The sequence below is a fragment of the Agrilus planipennis genome, unplaced genomic scaffold, assembly GCF_000699045.2.
Source record: "Agrilus planipennis isolate EAB-ADULT unplaced genomic scaffold, Apla_2.0 scaffold39, whole genome shotgun sequence".
Classification (NCBI taxonomy): Eukaryota; Metazoa; Arthropoda; class Insecta; order Coleoptera; family Buprestidae; genus Agrilus; species Agrilus planipennis.
This window is the reverse complement of record NW_020439074.1, coordinates 193,911-212,718: the sequence shown is the minus strand read 5'-3', so window position 1 is coordinate 212,718 and position 18,808 is coordinate 193,911. Positions and strand designations below refer to the sequence as shown.

The window sequence follows — 18,808 nt, the reverse complement described above, 5'->3', positions numbered from 1 at the left end:
ACTTGTAAAAACAGACTTAAATAACGTTTCTAATACATAAAATGCTTTACATAACTTTCTTCAAACAGTTGATACCTGTTTTGTATAATTAGGTAATTTAAACATTTGTACGACAAAACTCTAAAATAACAAATTATTATAAATATAAAATACATAGTATTTATTCCAGCAAGATTATACACTACTTTTTATCTAATAAAGTATACAATGAAAAGACTGTAATAATCTAATAATTCCTCAAATTTTAATTGAATAATTTATTACTGAAAGCAATAGCTTTATTTACGTACGTTTTATACATATAATTTATTAAGCACTTACTGCGGGTTTTTAAAGGTACTATTTATACATATTTAATTATCATAGACAGATTGTATAACAAGTTAAACTATAATAAGTAATATCACAACCCTATTTAGTTTTCATTTAAAAACTAACATTCAGGTATATCTTGGAAGTCCTCTGTTATTATAGAGTAATAATTGATATTATAGTAAATTATTTTATACAATATTAGTAATATGATTGATTAAGTCAATGTTTTACTATTTTATCTTCACTTCCATATTTTCTGAATCTTTACGTTTAGATAAGTAAACGCAAAAATACTGATTTTATTCCACTGTACACTAGTATTTATTATTTTGAAATTAATTAGTATCAGTAAAACACATGCATACTCATATTCTCTTTATAAAAAAAGAGTATTTAGAACTTGGTATACATACATACCCAAATTTTCTTTATAATAAGACTGTTTAATACTTAAGTATTTGACTATTTCTGTTGTCGATAATTACAAATAAAAATCCTATATTCTATTGAAGGAATTAACCATTAGCAGTTCCATTATCTTTTTCTTTCTTGAGTCTCTCTTGTTTTCGCAACAATGATATATTTGAATTGGGGTCGGCTAATGAATACGTTTCTGGCTCAAAAGTAGGAGGATATTCTAAACCAGGATAATCTGCAGACGGGAAAATGTGAGATGGAGATGAAAGAGCAGAAACCTCTTCTACAGTTTCCTTCATTACATAGTTATCCAAAAATGTAGTCGAATGTAACTAAAAAAATTTTTCATGTATCAATTAGGTAGAAAATAGTTTAATATTCAAGCGATTAAAGTGTAATTCTTACTTCTGCTGAATCAAATGAGTGTGAATGATCAATTGCCTTATTCTTTCCAAATACGGCCCTATGCAATTTGGGAGAGCCCAAAAATGTCTTTTCTTTCTTTCCATCAGCCTGTTTAGAAAAAAACCCTTTACTCTTTCCAACCTTTGTACCTTTTTCATTCAGGTTTAATTCAAAAGCAAATTTTGCATTTAATTTTCCTCTTTGATCACTGGCAAGTGGTAAAGACATTGGCGTATACTGTACTGCCGACTTCAACTTCACTTTTGAGCTATTTTTGTCACAAACTTTATCAGTTTTTCTTAACGAATCGATCCAAAATTTTTCACGACAATCACCACTTGCAAAAGGTTTTGTAACTGCTTTTCTATCAGAATTGAAACTGTGCTGCTTTACAACCTTTTTGAATTTCTTTCCAGATTCACTTTTCGGGAGCTTTACACCTGCATTCTCTAATTCATTCAACGCTTCCATACTTGACTGATCTAAATTGGTCGCTGAAGCCGAGTATTCTTTGTTCTTCAAAAGCTTCCTATTGGCAAATGAAAATTCAGACTGAATCATTCTGGAATCAGCACATAAAAATTTATTTGAATCTTTACTTCGTGACGGCCAAGAACTTTTAAAACTATCGTCACCTCCGTATACCTCGGAATAATGCGCCTCTTTTTTGCTTTTTCTCTTTTTTAATGACCCTCGTTTACCAAAGCAGAATGAAGTAGTTTCATTAGCTTGATTAGGAGATTCCACAATACACTTTAAGTTCTCTTTAGGAACTTCAGTGTCACTTGATTCAGAAGTTGTTCTTGATATCTTTTTTTTTGATGAATCATGTAAAATACCAACACTTTCTTCTTCCTTCTTTTTCTCTACAGTATGATAATCTTCCTTTGGTCTTATTGAAATTTCTCCATAAACAACGTCCGGTTGTATAAGATTTGCATTAATGTTCTCGTGGAAAGTAGGATTTAATTTTTGATCTTCTCTTTGTCGATTCATTAATTCTTCTAGTGTAACAAACCCAGCCAAACTGTCATTGTTCTGTTGAAAAGGATTTATTTTATGAAAATTAAGCATGTGAAGATCCCTCATATCGAAGAGATTCGGATTACTAGCGTGAACATAGTTAGTGAGCTTTGTTTTTATAACGGGTTTCTTTCTTTCAGAATCACCTCTTTTAAAAGTATCCGTTATAAGATTTGGAGCACTTACGTTTTGACTTTGTACTGCGTTCTCATTCTGATATTTTGGAGAAAAATTCGGTACATGTGATGTAAAATTTCCCGTTGACACGCTTTCAGTCGTACTTGTGGACGACATCTTACGAAACGATCTAAATTGTTCAGTGGGCACAGGTTGAGGAGTTCTATTTGAGGAGTTGGATTTATTAAAAAACCATTTTCTATCTAAACTGGAGCTACCACATTGTGACGTTGAAAATGTTTTCGTGGGAGTAAGTTTCTTTAGTGACCCAAATTTCTTGAATGATTCAGTTGGTTTGGAAATAGTAAATTCAGTATTTTTCTGTTCGGAGTCTGAATCGTCAGTTTCTGAGTACAATCCAAGAACTGTATCTTTACATGGATCATTATGTAGTGTTGCTGTAGATAATTCGTCCATCCACATCGTGAGCATTTCTGAATTTTCTGCTGAGAAATAAAATACAGTGCCAGTATGGTACACTTTAAAAGCGTTGGCCCGGGATTTAACCTAAATACAAAATTCTTTTAAAAAATAAATAACAAAAACAACCAGTGACATACCTCTGTAGCAACGGATACGGTATAATCAGAAAGAAAAATTAAGCAATCTGCTTTTGTAGAATCTTTATTTTTAAAACCGTAGAGATTATCACAGCTTAGTACAAACCATCTTTTTTCCCAGTGTACATTCTGACTGTGTTTCGATCGCAACCTCTGACAAAGATATCCGGATAATTCACCAGGACTGACATCTTTAACAGAAACCTTTCTTCTTTCTAAAATAAAATAATTATATTGAACAAATTCCACAGTACTGGACAAACTGAAGACTCACTGGCTACTAAAGAATTCTTCTTTTTGTTCGCTTTATGTTTGGATGAATAAAATGCGCGAACGACTGAATTCGTTGGTGATACCTTAGTATCATGTGACTTGTGTGTATCAGTTTTGTGCGTGTCGATTTTAATTACTGGAGAGGTTTCCGTAATTTTTGAAAAGGGCACTGAAACTTCAGACGTAAGTGATGTCTTTTGGGGTGGATCTATTTCTATTTTAGGTATTTCTTGTGTATGAAAAAATTGTTGGCTGTTTAAATAATTTTGATGATTAGACTTAAGTGCACCGTGCATTTCATAATCCTTATTCATTTTATCTAATGTGCAGTTCTTATCATCAGCGTTGTCGCTCAATTTTCTCGGTTTAGGGGCAATCGGATCAGGGTACCGAGGCTTATAAGTAAGAGTAGTAGCTGAAGATCTTGGAGGAGGTTTCGGAGGCACGTCTTTCTTAATTTCATGTTTTACTTCTGGCGAAGTCTCAGCTGACGATTCGTCTAATTTTCCTGGAGTAATTTCAATATTTTTCGGCTCTATTAGAGGTATACCTAATTCATATTTAATATTTGTATTTGAAAGACCGGAAACGTCGTAAAAACTTTCCCGCTTTCCTGGCTTGTCTTCATTTTTTTCTGTTATATCTGGCAATTTCGGCTCAACAACAGACTTAGTCGTTTGCGGACTTTCTTCTGTTAAATCATAAGCAGGTGTACTATGACTTTTATTAAGCGTACCTCTCACTTTATTTGAAATATTTCTAGGTGGAACAGCCGGCTTTTTAACCCAATCTTTCTTTTGAACGTCAGGTGGTTTTTCAAGAAGACTACGTGGCATTATCTTTGGTTTTGCAGGAGGCTGTGGCGGCTCTGATGGCAAAAACTTCTGGTCGAATTTTTTTATTATACTATGAACATGCACTTCGGCCAAAGAATCGTCCTGTTTTGGTTTTGAAACTTCCTGATATATTTTATCCATAGTTTTTTGTCTCTCTCCAATACTATCGATTATTTCTTCAACTATCTCCTTTTGCCATTCATTTTTCATTTTGCTTCTGTCTGTAATATCGTCACTTTCATCGATAAAATCAAGTGATTCACTTAAACTGCTTAAGCTCGTAACGCTTACGCTATTTGGCATTGTACCTAGACTAGCATGTCCTAACTGATTTCTCTTTGTATCTGTTTCATCATAAATTATTTTCATATTATCTTCGAAATTCACTCGTTTTGATGAAAACGGTTTTTCTTGTAAGCATTTTCGGAAATTGTTTAAATTACCCTTTAAATCTTTATTTTGGGAAATACCAAGTACAGTAGAAGGTCGAGCACCTAATTCTAAACCATAACTGCAGGAAGCACTTTTATCTCGCAGGAAAGCCGTTTCTTCATCCAATTTATTGCTATCAATATTATAAGAGCTTGCTTGGTTTTTCCATAATTGCCAATACTGTAAATAATTAAAATGAAGGGATGTTATATTATTTATTATTTCAAACCGTATATTACTTGTTCAAAAGCTTGATAGGGTCGTTTACTGATAGGACTTGCACCCGTTATCGTGTGTCGACGTTGTAAAACAGGACGTGGCTTTAGCGGATACACCCTCCCGGTTCCAACCAAGGGACTATCTAGAGGTTCACTGTCACTGCTACTACTTGATTCCAATTCTAATTCAGTATTTTCTGTTGTCGGCGGTGGTCTATAATAATTACAAAAAGTATTGACAATTCGTGCAAATGTCACACTGTTTCGTTATAATTAAGTTTTTCATTGAATCTTCAACTTAATATACATGGTAAACATTGAGTCGTTTTTATTAATATTACCTTGGCATTGGTATTGGTGGCAAATCATGTATCGCTAAAAGTTGGGGTGATGGCAAATTATCGTTCCACCGAGAATACGGTATAGCCCTTTTCTTGCTAGGCAATCTGTAGGGTTTCATATAAATTTGACCGTAAACTTTAGTATGTCGCGGCCTTTTCTTTAATGTCAACACTATTTCAGGTGGTGACTCTTGAAGAACTAAAAGCACTTTTTTGCGTTGCCAACCGACCACAGTCTGGTAATTCACCTAAAAAAATCTTTTTTGAAAAACAAGTAGCTTTCTTTACATAATGAATTTCAAACAGTCCTTATCAACTGACATATATAAATGTGCTTGTGCAAGTCAAACAACAAGTGTTCAAAAATTTTTATCACTTGATAGCCACTTCCTCCCTAAAGTTCTTTAATAAAAGAACAATTTCAAAGTGAAAGCATATACAGGGTGATGAATTTAAGATACGCGCCATATGAATATATATACATATTAATAAACTGCACATACCCATTGTGCTTTATAAAAAACTAAAATACCTGAACAATTTCATCACCTTCCTCTATCTTAGTACTAACATGAGCAGGTGAGCCATATTTTATTTCTGCAATTTGGTGTGCAGCATTGCAACTGGACACTAAAAAGAAACCCAATTCTTGTTCTTTCTTTTTCAAAGTAGCTAATGCAAGAAACGCTGTCTGTAATATCATTGGATCACAAATATCCTTAAAGTGAAATACATTAACTTTAGGAGTATAAAATAAGTGTACAATTTATATTACTTCTATGATCTTTAATATGAGATGATGACAAAGAGAAAATTTATATATACCTGTATAATATTGTCAGCCAATTGAGCTAAAGACTCTGAAATGTTACGAATTGTTTTCAAAGGCTTTTCTGAAAATATATCTCTATGTGCACTTGTTGCCATTTCAAAAGCTAATTGTAACAATTGACTTTTTATATCCATGTAGGTTTTATCACCATAAAATGGAGAACTATAGGAAAATATTAAATTACAAAAATACTGCTCATGTTTCAAATAAATCCAACAAATAAATTTTGCTCAAGATAATTAATAGCAAATAATATACTAAGATATTATCTGCAATTAAATATAAACAATCGTACACATTCGTTCAGAGGTATTCAAATATCATCGCAAATACATTTGGAATTGTTTATTAACAAACATAATTTATTGATAAACAGATTAATGTTCAGTTATTTTTATATGAGGATGAAATAATGGTAACTTACCGATCAAGCCAACAAACTAAAGGCTTTGCAGCTTGAATAACAGTATGAACATCCGACATTATTTGAGTTGGCACCATTTTACAATCATCATCAGTAATAGGCAAAGATTTACTTAAGGAATTTGCTGCACAAGATAGTTTTAATGCAAGCATTTGTAAATTTTCTCTATCCAGTTCATAATGCTAGAAAAACCAGTTATTAGATTATTATGCTTTAGATCTTTCTAAAAATGTACTTACAAAATTTCTGAGATGCTCAACGGCTTCTAAAATTATTTCTTGATGCCCCAAAGTCAGTACACCTAAATGCTCTAAATCATCAGACCTTAAACTTAGTAACTGGTGTCCCTTAACTTCGTTGTTTAAAAATGATTTAATATAGGGAGCAACTGAACTATCTAGACCTATAAATTAAATCATAACTGTTGCAAAAAATCTAATGTGGGCAATGGAAAACCAAATCGAAGAATTTCTAAGAATCCTTACCTTTTAGCCAGTCAGTTACTTGTTCTGTTGACCAGTCTTTTACATTAACGTAAGCCATAATTAAGCAAAAATTAACGAATAACTTCACAAATTATTAGAATCTGTATTGCATTTTGTTAGAACTTCTCTAAACTTGTCTGAACTTGTCAGAATATTTTCTGTGGTGTTCTGTGATCTGTTACTTAACCTGTACATAAACATCACAATGACAAGAAAGTCTGACACTGACAACTGCCTATTTTGTTTACCGACTGTAAAAAGATGCAATGGCGGTACGTATCCCAGATGAGATCGTGCAATGTAACCAGTGTTTTGTAAGTCACTAAGGTATGTTATTTCAATATGACTTTCTTTTAAATCATCTTCAAATTGCAACTAAACAGACAAAATTATTTTTTAAGTAAAAATTGCATCATATCTTTGTTCTTTAAAGCTTCGAGTGTTGATTTTTAAAGCACGTGTATATTTTTAATCTGCACTCTGAAATGATTGTTTTTCAGTTTTTATAACTAAATATGAAAGAACTTGAGCATTTTTTAAACAACGTTAGAAATTACGATCGATTTACTGTAATTGATCTGTTCAAAATGTTTTCTTCTTATTTTCGTTTCAAGTTCAATCGATAAATGTAAAGTGCCTAGTCTGTCGGTTAATTTAACGCATTATTATTTCCCGCTAAAAACATTTTGTGTATTAGTTTATGCACATCAACTTCATAATTATCGTCGTATGTAATTTAGCAAACAATTGTTAACAGAAAAACACTTTCTTATGGAAAAATGAAATTCGAAATTATTAAATAGAGAGAGGTGAATCTATTTATTGCTTTTGATTTTTGAAAACTTTTGCTAATTAGTGTGATGATCATTATTACACTTTCTTCTCATTGCGTATATTCCTGAAATATAATTCTATCTGCATTTATGCTGTTTAACAGTAAACAATAAATTGTTAAAAAAATTCTCTTTATCACAGAGGTTTATCAACTGAGATATATAGTCTACAAGAACATAACAATACTTCAATTTTTAGTTTTCTTTTAATAAAATGACGCAGAATCTGGGGTTTCAGACTTAAATTTTGCTCTCAATAAGTCATTCTATTTTTATTATTTCACGAGAGTATTAGCTACTTGTCACCATAATATCGACTTCATAAAATCGTTAAGAGATGCATCATGACTAAAAATATCTACACAATTTCACCAACATCCTATTTGTGTAAAACTTGTAAAAAACTTATTTGGGACTTATAGAAGAATAGGTAGTTAAGTATTTTTATCCGTTTCAGTTATTCTGCCGAAGATGTTGTTCCACCATCTCTAACAACTTCCAAGCACTTTATTTCCTTTCACATCGTCTTGAAATTTGATTTTTGCTATGCTGGAAGCGTATTCTTCCAATCTTATTTGGCTTATAGTCTTAGGTTTCATTATTTCCTTTGTTCTCGCATTCGGAATAGGAGCAAACGATGTCGCAAATTCGTTTGGAACCAGTGTTGGATCCAAAGTCCTCACCCTATTTCAGGCTTGCTGTATGGCAACTGTTTTCGAAATTGCTGGGTCTGTGCTTATCGGTAATTGATATGGCATTGTATTTATGATATGGAAAATACCGTCAGTCATGTGTATTTCAGGTTACAAAGTATCTGATACTATGCGAAAAGGAATTTTAGACGTTCATGTTTATGAAGACTCTGAAACTGAGCTTATGTTAGGATGTTTAAGCACTTTAACTGGAAGTGCTGTTTGGCTGATTGTTGCAACGTTCTTAAAAATGCCTATATCAGGCACCCATAGTATTGTTGGGGCTACTGTTGGTTTTAGTTTAGTGGCCCGTGGCTTTTCGGGTTTACATTGGTATACCCTTGGAATGATAGGTAAGACTGAAGGAGCAGCTAAATATAAAAATAGAAATATTTTCGACTAAAAAACTCAGTCAATAAAACATCTATTTTGATGTGTATATTTTTTTGAGTTTAAACTCGAAACAAGGATAAGACTATTAAAACACTTTCAGTGATTTCTTGGTTCATCTCGCCCATGCTAAGTGGTTTGACCTCCGTGATACTATTATTAATTATAAGATACGGAATTTTGAGACGGCCAGATCCGTTTAAAGCTGGCTTGATAGGTTTGCCATTGTTCTACGGTTTTACGGTATTTTTAAACGTGTTTTCTATTGTACATGATGGTCCTAAATTATTACACATGGATGGAATTCCATTGTGGTTAGCTGCTGTGATAAGTATTGTCTTGGGCATTGTTACTATGATTATTATACAAGTGGTTGTTGTGCCCTGGCAAAGAAAGCGTCTCAAATTGAGCGCTTGTAAACATCCCACAGGAATTGACTTTAACATCGGAGAATCATCAGGTACATTTAAATATGGAAAAGTTATTATACAAAGAAAACCAATGCAAATTTTATAGATACTTCTCCTGAGGGTAGTCCACGGGCTTCGAAACGTAATTCGCAGATTCATGATCGCCAACTGACTGTGATTGCCGAAAATACGGAAATGTTACAAATAGATAGTAGTAGTAATAAGTCCGCAACCAAATACACCTTCCCTTCACCCCCCGATGAAGGTAAAAATGGATATACGGCTGCAAATGAACTCAAGTCGAAAGATGCTGTTGTTGAATTAATGCCCAGTAAAAGTACGATAACTCTTTCGGGGGAGGTTAATCCAGCACTCTCTCCTAATTCTAGTGCCGTTCCTTTAATTAAAAATAAAAGTTTTGCGAGATCTGACAAAAGCAAAGATGAATGTTCTTTTACAGTACAGGAAAGTGACATGGAAGAATTGGAAAACGAAAATGTGTCTAGATTATTTAGTTTTTTGCAAATATTAACTGCTTCGTTTGGAAGTTTCGCGCACGGGGGAAATGATGTGAGGTCAGTAATAGCTAATTTGAATCACAATACTGTTTGAACAAGAACATTTTGTATGCTTCTTATCACTTTTAGTAACGCCATCGGACCATTAATTGCACTTTGGTTAATTTTTACTGAAGGGTCAGTACAGCAAAAGTCTGAAACACCTTTATTTATATTGTTATTTGGAGGGGCCGGAATCTCGATCGGTTTGTGGGTTTGGGGAAGGCGGGTAATCCAAACTATAGGCGAAGATTTAACCAAAATTACGGCTTCAACGTGAGTGAATGACTTCTTTTTCAGTCCCTCACAATATAATTGCTAATTTATGTATTTCTACCGAAGGGGTTTCACCATTGAAGTAGGGGCGGCATTTACGGTATTATTGGCAAGTAAAATAGGATTACCCATCTCTACAACCCACTGTAAAGTGGGCAGTGTTGTTTTTGTTGGATACTTTAATACATCTAGAAAAGGAGTCGATTGGAAATTGTTCAGGTAACATTCCTAATACTTTTGTCACATAGACAGTTTTATGTTAATTGTTCTTGCCGTTTCGTTTGTTAATAGGATTTTTGTCATTAGTTTATTCCTTGTAAAGAATATAGGTGTGTAAAATGTTTTTTTGCTTTACAGAAATATAATATACGCCTGGTTAGTGACAGTACCAGTTGCTGCATTACTTTCAGCTGGTTGTATGTTTATATTTAGTTGTATAGTTTTATAAAAGTTTATAATTAGCATTAGTTGAAAATCAGTATTACACCATTAAGTATTTACTGCCAAAGATATAATACACGTAAAAATACTGCAACGTGGTTAAAATTTCCATTATCAAAAAACCGTCGATTTTTTGTAATTTCAAATACACTGCTACTACTGTCAATGTGAGCTTATAGTAGAAGGAGCATTTCACAAAATTGGACCGCAATATTTAAGAAGCTATTTTTATGATGCAACGCAGATTTAAAATTGGTTTTATGTACTTAAATAAATAATTAAATACTCTTTGTATTATAAGACCTTCACCTTCAAACACATTGTGTACTTATCTTGCCTTAATAATTATTTTTGCGTTTAGGTGGAAAAGAAAAGGTTTTATTTATTTTGTTTCTTTTTCTACTTATTTTATTTCAATTGATTATTTATTTGTATATTATGTTATGAAATAAATTTGTCTTTAAGACAAAATTATACAATAATTTATTTTTAAATAGAAAATTTTGTTTATACAGTTGAAACTTAGCAAAAAATAAAAAGATTTATGTGCCTAATCATAATAAAAGAAATTTTACTTATCGTTAATTTTGAAAACAAAAAACCGTGTATAATATACTAACATAAATAATGTATAAATGAATTTCCTTGGTCATCCTTCCACTGTTACACAGACTTAAAATTCATTTATTGTTTTCACGATTGCCATCACGTAGGTAATGTATAATAGAAGTGGCAATAAAATGTAATACAGCTGATAGAATTAAATAATTCTTAACTTTAAACTTTCCCTTTTGCACAAGAGGCTCTGTAATAGACTACATTATATTATAATTTTCGTGCTTATCAGTAAAGCAAAGAAATTTTGTTTTTCTTCTCTTCTGCAAAAGGTTTCTAACATTCGTAAATGTCATCTAGGTGTGTAGGAAAATTTCCCACTTTCAATTAATAATATACATTTAGTTCCCTTCGTACTAATGTTATACCGAATATTGTAGAAATTAAGATCAGTTTTGTACGTTTTCTATCATTTTAATGATATATATACCCTATCAAGGTATATTTTTATATATCTCTTCTGTTCCAACAGCCACTAAGTAGTAACAATTGTATGATCAATATTTTGTTAATATTTACGCTCAAACTGTTTCTCTTGTGAGTACCTGTGATAGCTACATATGATTGTTGTTTGTAAAGTCAATAAATTTTATTGATGTACATGATATTCCACTAGCATTTCAAGTTGTCCTTTGTATTTTTTGCCACTGTTTTCGAACGTTTTAATTTAAATGTATTCTTTAATTTACGTAGGTAACGCAGATCGTATGCTTAGACTTTACATGGACAAGCACCTTCATTTTTTTCAAACGTGAATCAACCTAAGTATTTCCCGAAAAGTAGAATATCCCTCAACCTTAACCATTTGCCAGCATTAATCTTATCTAGTCTTTCCCCTATTTTCTCCTGTTTTTGCTCCTAGCAAAGGTTTATATAGTTTTCCACACCTCATAATGTATTCTATCATACCCCCTCCATATGAATTTCCACAATTTATAAATGCAATAGAAAATTTTAATATCTCAATCCAAACAGTATATTGCCATCTAGTGAGTATTTGCTGCTACTAAAGTGTTTCAAGCGTTAGGTAAGTCTTACCAATAGTAGGGTATTTCAACTTGTCTAATAAATGAATCGACGACGCATCTCAAATACCTAGCAGGAACACAAACCAATTAATGCAAGAACAACGTTCTTAGAAAATTTTAATATAACATATTTAAAAAAAAAGTATATAATCAAAACTCAATTATACAAAATATTTCGGTACACTTTAATGTTTTCAGCGGCTATTTTTTAAGACACATTGTGAAAAATGATGTAGGTTAATGCAAATAAATAGTACATAATATTGGCAGAAAATTTACTAGCAGATTGGTGGGAAACAATCGTGTGTTTGTGCACAAAAATCTAAATAAACTTACTAAAAAAAATAACTTCATTATTATTCCCATAAATGTACAAATACAATTGTTCTACAACGTATATACATACATTATAACTAATGCACAGAATATTATGTATAGGAGGGACCGGTGCGCCGATAAGCTAGCACACTATCATAATTTATTATAATAAATATAAAACGACAAGGAGACGTAAACTTTAAGAAACGCTCAAACAGTCCATAGTTTTTTTAATAATATTTACAACGTTAAACTAGGTCAATCAAATTAGACTGATAGAAATCAAAAAAGTGATTTATTAAAAAAATCAAGTTAATTTGCATACAACGTGTTATTTATGCAAATTAATAAAAAGTTAATGATGGGAATAAAAACTTATAATACAAAGGTAACTTTATTTTTTACAATAGGTTTAATTTTTTATCCCACAAGAATCATTTATGATTCATTTTTAATTTTTTTCAAGTTTTGTTATAAATAACTCTTGCTAATTTATGGTGTTAAAATTGTATTAAAAAAGTACAAGATACATAATTATCTAATCCCATTTAATAAGTTAATAAAAATGGAAGATTTAATACAAATATTAAAATGTTTTTATTCACAGGAATAAATTGATTACCTAAGTTTAAAATTAAGAAAGGCGATAATAGAGGTAATTTTTTTTTATTAATTTGCATAAGGCCCTCGGAGTGAATTTGCAATTTATCATTTTTGAAAAAGCAACTGATTTGACTGACCTATTCGTTTGAGTAACGTTAGTTACTATTTTCGTCTTTGATCTCAATGCAGTTCGCGACATCGCCATCCAGAAGTTCTTCGTGTTTTACGCAATCGACCACCGTGGTCTCGGCAACTTCCACTGTGCCACAGTCCTCTATCGTTATCTCGTTAACAAAACCCTCGTCTTCCTCGAACGATCTCGCTACGATGCCGTTATCAAACAAATTTTCACTTAAAAATGTCTCGTCAGATATTTCGTTAGTGTTATCGTTGTCGTCCGATTTAATTATTCGTATTTCTTTTTCCACTAACGACTCCTCCAAAACATTATCGTTTATCCCTTCAAATTTTATTGCGCCGCTATGGGTCGCGTCTTCAACAAAGATGGATTTGTTTTTCGCCAACAGTGTCTTCTCTATACCCTGAAAGGGTACATATGTAGGAATTTTCAATTTTTTCATAGTTAGACATAATAACTAATTAGTACTTTAAATAAATTCAAACTACTCCAAAGTTGTATTAAAAATAACATTTAAGAAGCCAAATAAAACCTGTAAGTACATCATACCTCAATGTTGTCTGTAATCATGTGGGGGACTACTTTTAAAACCACGTTTTTTCCTGACGCACTCTTGACAACTATAAAACTAGGTGGCATGTTGCTAATGGAAGAATTACTGTTGCTTATATCTTCTGATTGTTCTTCCAACGTGTTATCCGATCTGAAAAATATTTATTAGTTTTATCACAATTTGATACCGAATTTAAAAAAAAAAAACCAAGACAATTTCTTTAGTTGATTTCTGTTAAAGACAGGTTTTTTTTTATTTAATTAATGAGTATCTAACAATTCCTAATAAAAGACTAACCTTCTGTTTGCTGGATGAGCAGCATCTATTGTTAATCCATAGTGAATATCAGTTCGCCATGGATTAAATTTCTCCTCCTTTGGACTGGTACTTTCATAATTTTCATCTTCAGAATCAACCATTTGTCCATGGTTATAAGAATGCTCCAATCGAATGTGCTTTCTGTCTCTATGAGAAATCCTGGTAGCTCTTTGTTTCTTGCCTCTTCTACTATTGGTAAACAAATCAGGATCATACCCTTCTCTACGCATCATCTCTGGTAAATATCTTCGCCTCGCATTTATGAACCAATTACTGACTTGTAACACTGTGAGATTTGTCTCTTGTGAAAGAATAATCTTCTCAGTTTCACTAGGGTATGCATTGAACCTATGTTCATATAACCAATTCTTTAAAATTTTCACAGAGTCTTTTGGTAAATGACCACGACCTCTTCTTCTGGTGCTTTCCACAGGGTTTGTGTAGGGGACATCGATGTACTGAACCAAACTATCATTTTCTATTTCATGCTCAGATGCATATTCGTTCTCTTCAGCACTACTATCAGTTTGGTATTCACCAGCATCCACTTCAAAAAATATACTATCATTAGTACTTACAATAACACAATTAAAATGAATAATTATGCTTATTCTCATACACGTTTAAATTTTTAAATAAAACTTCTTAAAAGTGGATCTTTTTCACTGAATTTCAAAAATCGAAATAAACACACAAATAACAATTATATTATACATAACAGAATAGTTACTAGGTACTTTTATTATAAAAATTACTGTCTATTTTGCATATAGTGTACATAGATATTAAATAAGGTCACAACAAACTAGAGGCAATATTTTTCAAAAATCTAATAAATAAATAGGCGTAAATTTCATAACATCAAAAAATACATAGTAGTAAGAGGTTTCAAAAGCACCTTAGATATTATTCACAGGAAAAAATGTAACAAATGAATAAAACAATCACAGGTTTTCTATAAAAAAAAAAAACGAAAAACTCACCTATTTCTTGATGCACACCAGCCATAATAGTACGTTTTTTAAAGTAATTACTAATAAAAACTGAAGATTATATCACAGTTGAAAGTATAACTCGTACATATTTCTACAGGCGTCGAAAAATGTAAATACACAAACAAATCCTTAAAGCGTATATATAAAATAGGTACCTAAAACAAAAAAATAGCTTCTACTGCTCTATAAACTCCAATAATATTACATTAATGATAAATATTCCTTAAATAAACAACGAAATTGAGTAATTTTCTAGCTTATGATAGGTTATAAGTTACATTCGAGCTAAAATATCTAGACTAGCAGCCATTCTTTTTCGCTAGTAACGCCTTCGCATTGCATACTACTTACTTTGATACATACTGTTGCTGAAGGGTTTTTCGTGAACGTAGGGGTTTATTTTGTACCTTGATGTTTCCAAAACAACTTTATATGCCAAAAATATAGCTTAATATCTTGATATGACAGGAAATTGTGACAATCCGACCTCTGACATTTGACAGCACTTGATAAAGGAGAAACTAGCGCTTGCGCTTGCGTATTTTTTCCATCAAAAAGTAATTAGGGATTTCAAATTGTATTTATTAAAAATTGTTTATTCCGTTACTAAAACGACAACTATCTGACTAGGTAACTTGTTTTCTTTAAAAAAAAATAAAAGAATTTAATTTAACGATATAAACGCTTTCGGTAAGATAACAAACGTACTCATATTTAATTTATTTCAGTCCCCAAAAGTATCATGTATAAGATTATAAAGAAATTATTTCCTGATGTATGTTAAATTTCATTTATAAATATAGAAATATTAAATATTTGTTACAAAATTATCTAATTAATTAAGTTAATTAAAGTGTATTTGATAAAATTCTCATCTATATTCGCGTGAAATTTGTGCATCGCTCGAAAATTATACCGTTATTATTATAGATTAGGTTATAATTGATAATATTAATTGAAATTATTATTCGTTTTTTAATACAATTTAGTTTACTATTTTGGCAACGTTGGAGAAAAATAGCGTTATTAGCAATCTTACCCCCACTTAAAGCAAAGATCCTTTTTTATTGGTCAAGTGACCGGAGAATGATATCCCCTCCACCAGTAGTAGGTGGCGAACTTTAAAAAAATTGTTCGTTTACTAAGATGGGATGTTGAAAATCGGGAAGTTATTCTGAAATTAGTACGTGCAGTTAGTGGTTGTTGATGTTGTAGTTTATCGATATCGTTTAAATTAATATTGCGATGTATTAACGCGGGTTTTTCTCCGGTCACATTTTGTGTTTTTGCTTTAAGTGGGTGAGGGTTTGGTGCATGTTCTTTCATTTCATGACTAGATCCACACTCATCAAAAGCGTAAGACCTTTCTCCGAAATACACCGTTACACTTTTGCAGAAATAAAACTGTTGTCAAGATAAGCCATATAAAACTTTCCCGCCATTGACCTGGTGTTAGAACTTAATTTCACATTGAACAGTAACCTTATACAAACGTATAGGTAAGCTATTATACTTTAAATAACCGTTACAATTGCGGATATTTTCTAAAGGAGATAGAAACATTAAATCATAATTTTAAACTATCAATCAAAAGGAGTGTAAAATTCTAACAATGTATTTGATTATATTTTTGATTTATTGAAGCAACTGATATATATAAAAGGGATTATACTTTATACCTACAACTTACCTAGCTATTTCAAATGTTTAATTTTAAATTACGAAAACATTAATAAATTTAAGTTAAATGTTTGTCCGTACAGTTTTTGTAGCTTATTAAATCTATCAATTAAAATTGTTAACACACGTCAATGGTCAATGTCCCTGCAAAATTTAACTTAACTTTTTGTCAACGGTTGTTTATAGTAAACGATTTATTGATGTTAAATACATGCAAGAGATCTAAAACATATCTCCCGCTTTATTGGATCCAGTTAGTTGTAAGTTGATGGTAAATGTGGACGGCAGAACGAATTTGATTTTTGAAACCGTGAATCACGATCTTGGTTTCTTGACTGCCCTTGAACTGTTGTAGAAGAGAAACATCGCAACACAGAGCGGTCAAACAAACCATCATCATCATCATCATCATTATCAACAGCAGTCCGTTCTATCTTCTTTGTTCTACCTTGTACTTAATTTTTATTCCATCGCTGTGAAACACTTCGAATCAACATCTCACCTACATATTTGCAAGTTAGAAACTTATGTTACACAATATGTGTATATATTTTTTATTCCCATATTTCCTATAGTATTTTTGTACCCGAAATTCTGATTTACCATGTTTTGGTGGAAGTTTACGAAGTGCAGTAGGTACCTAAAAATTATATATGTCTAATAATTTACCATTTCCGTAATTCTTTTTTCTCAAAAAAAAAACGCGTTTTAGATTTCTAAACGTTTACCGAAATTTTGGGATTTTACTGTTGATTTTGATATAAAATTTTATTTACTTTAGCCCTAATGGTGGACCATAAAATTACACGCAATGTGCTTCGATAAAATAATTTCATGCTTATGGAATAAATATTACATTTTTGCTTATGTTTAAAAAAAAAAAATGCGGGCATCTACAGCATCTTTAGAATTTTAATTTAGAAACACCCACTGTGCTATTTTATCTCAAGCAATTAAAACATAAGCAAGATTAAAAAGTTATTCCTATTATCGTATTAGTCATAAAAAGCAGTAATGATTAAATGAGATGGATGGGTACCTCTACGTATAGGTACCTATTTCAAAAAATAATGGAAGGCTCAATTAAATACATGTTTGGAAGAGAAGATATAACCACTTTGTCACAATATTTATTCCATATCTTTTTAATTCCTGATTTCCTTCTTATACAATGTATACTTAAGTAGGTACCTATTGGTAGTAAGTACCTTATTGGTAATAGGTACCTATGTACTTGGGGAGAGGTTGTTGTGAACCAAAAAGCTGTTACAACTTTTGATGAAAAATTTGATCAAGTTGCTGTAGTTATAGCTTGTAGTTTATGTCCATCATTATATAAATATAAATATTCTTTTTATGTCAGCCAGGCTACTGCTTTTAAAGGAACATTAAAAAATGAAAAATACCTATACTATAAGTAAGAATTTGTTAGTAGCTAGGTACGTGATAAACTTTTTATTTTTGCGTACCACCATTATTATTAGCTGTTTAATTTTCAGTATCATTTAATTTTTTTTTATTAAAAGTATTAGTAAAACGACACCCCCTTATTTATGAGATCTAGGGTTGGAACCACCCTAATATTTCTATGAAATGTGAATTGTTTACATATACGTTCACAACTAAAAATACATAAATGTTTTCTAATAAAAATTCTTAATTCAGTTATCAGAAGTCTGCTCTTGTTGAAGGAACTTTAAAATTTTTTTTTAATGAATATATTCTGCGACAAATAAAATCATTCTATTAGATGTATGTCCTTGATCATAACTAAATATAAACAAAATCGAATGTTTGTTCGTGACTTATTTTCATTTTTGCAACAGGAACGAAATTCAATACACAAGGAATGATGAATAATTAAAAATATTATCAGGAAAGGCACTGCTTAAACAGTGGTAGCTAGTGTGCTTGGCTTATTTATCAGTTATCACCATCGAACAACATTAATTTATACAGCGTTATTTATATGTATCTATAGTTAAATTAAATAGTACAAAATTTTTATGATTTTGTTTGAATTCTAAAAAGTATTAAAGTCGTTTGAGTTACTTATTTTATTTTCTAGAAAATTGCAAAAATTGAATCTATAATATTTCGACATGTCCTACAATCATAGATACAGATACAGCGTTTCATTTTTAATATTAATTTAATTATACTACTTAACTTTCAATTTCCCAGGTATTATTTCAATTTTTATGAGGCTCCGGCTTGTAGGT

The 18,808-nt window shown here is 31.3% G+C and overlaps 3 protein-coding genes across 4 annotated transcripts; 1 reads left to right on the top strand and 2 right to left on the bottom strand.

Moving 5' to 3' along the window:
- Window positions 1-764: 764 nt before the first annotated feature.
- Window positions 765-6,929, bottom strand: LOC108745062. Of its 2 annotated transcripts, XM_018481115.1 has the most exons (12): window positions 6,739-6,929; window positions 6,493-6,656; window positions 6,254-6,435; window positions 5,823-5,991; window positions 5,530-5,715; window positions 4,998-5,245; window positions 4,678-4,870; window positions 3,172-4,618; window positions 2,898-3,112; window positions 2,347-2,844; window positions 1,138-2,175; window positions 765-1,064 (listed from the first exon to the last, which is right to left on the bottom strand). In XM_018481115.1, exons 1-12 carry the CDS (start codon window positions 6,794-6,796, stop codon window positions 831-833), a joined length of 4,632 nt encoding a protein of 1,543 aa, XP_018336617.1. In that variant the 5' UTR covers window positions 6,797-6,929; the 3' UTR covers window positions 765-830. The 2 variants fall into 2 exon arrangements, with proteins under 2 accessions (XP_018336617.1, XP_018336616.1); XM_018481114.1 differs by having other exon boundaries at window positions 1,138-2,844.
- A 32-nt stretch (window positions 6,930-6,961) lies between these two features.
- Window positions 6,962-10,722, top strand: LOC108745063 (sodium-dependent phosphate transporter 1-B). Its single transcript, XM_018481117.1, has 8 exons — window positions 6,962-7,065; window positions 8,029-8,313; window positions 8,374-8,616; window positions 8,757-9,113; window positions 9,170-9,638; window positions 9,711-9,896; window positions 9,963-10,115; window positions 10,254-10,722. Exons 2-8 carry the CDS (start codon window positions 8,118-8,120, stop codon window positions 10,342-10,344), a joined length of 1,695 nt encoding a protein of 564 aa, XP_018336619.1. The 5' UTR covers window positions 6,962-7,065; window positions 8,029-8,117; the 3' UTR covers window positions 10,345-10,722.
- A 1,519-nt stretch (window positions 10,723-12,241) lies between these two features.
- LOC108745064 (homeobox protein Mohawk) lies at window positions 12,242-15,440 on the bottom strand. Its single transcript, XM_018481118.2, has 5 exons — window positions 15,258-15,440; window positions 14,895-15,061; window positions 13,891-14,458; window positions 13,590-13,743; window positions 12,242-13,443 (listed from the first exon to the last, which is right to left on the bottom strand). Exons 2-5 carry the CDS (start codon window positions 14,917-14,919, stop codon window positions 13,057-13,059), a joined length of 1,134 nt encoding a protein of 377 aa, XP_018336620.1. The 5' UTR covers window positions 14,920-15,061; window positions 15,258-15,440; the 3' UTR covers window positions 12,242-13,056.
- Window positions 15,441-18,808: the final 3,368 nt, after the last annotated feature.

Coding starts and splice junctions, on each gene's coding strand:
- LOC108745062 (XM_018481114.1), bottom strand. CDS start 6,796: ATGGCTTACGTTAATGTAAAAGACTGGTCAACAGAACAAGTAACTGAC. Junction 6,657..6,738: donor AGTAACTGACTGGCTAAAAG/GTAAGGATTCTT, acceptor TTTAATTTATAG/GTCTAGATAGTTCAGTTGCT. Junction 3,113..3,171: donor GAAGAATTCTTTAGTAGCCA/GTGAGTCTTCAG, acceptor ATTTTATTTTAG/AAAGAAGAAAGGTTTCTGTT.
- LOC108745063 (XM_018481117.1), top strand. CDS start 8,118: ATGCTGGAAGCGTATTCTTCCAATCTTATTTGGCTTATAGTCTTAGGT. Junction 8,314..8,373: donor TGCTGGGTCTGTGCTTATCG/GTAATTGATATG, acceptor TGTGTATTTCAG/GTTACAAAGTATCTGATACT. Junction 9,897..9,962: donor ACCAAAATTACGGCTTCAAC/GTGAGTGAATGA, acceptor TTTCTACCGAAG/GGGTTTCACCATTGAAGTAG.
- LOC108745064 (XM_018481118.2), bottom strand. CDS start 14,919: ATGGCTGGTGTGCATCAAGAAATAG. Junction 14,459..14,894: donor TGGTGTGCATCAAGAAATAG/GTGAGTTTTTCG, acceptor TATTTTTTGAAG/TGGATGCTGGTGAATACCAA. Junction 13,744..13,890: donor GCTCATCCAGCAAACAGAAG/GTTAGTCTTTTA, acceptor AATATTTTTCAG/ATCGGATAACACGTTGGAAG.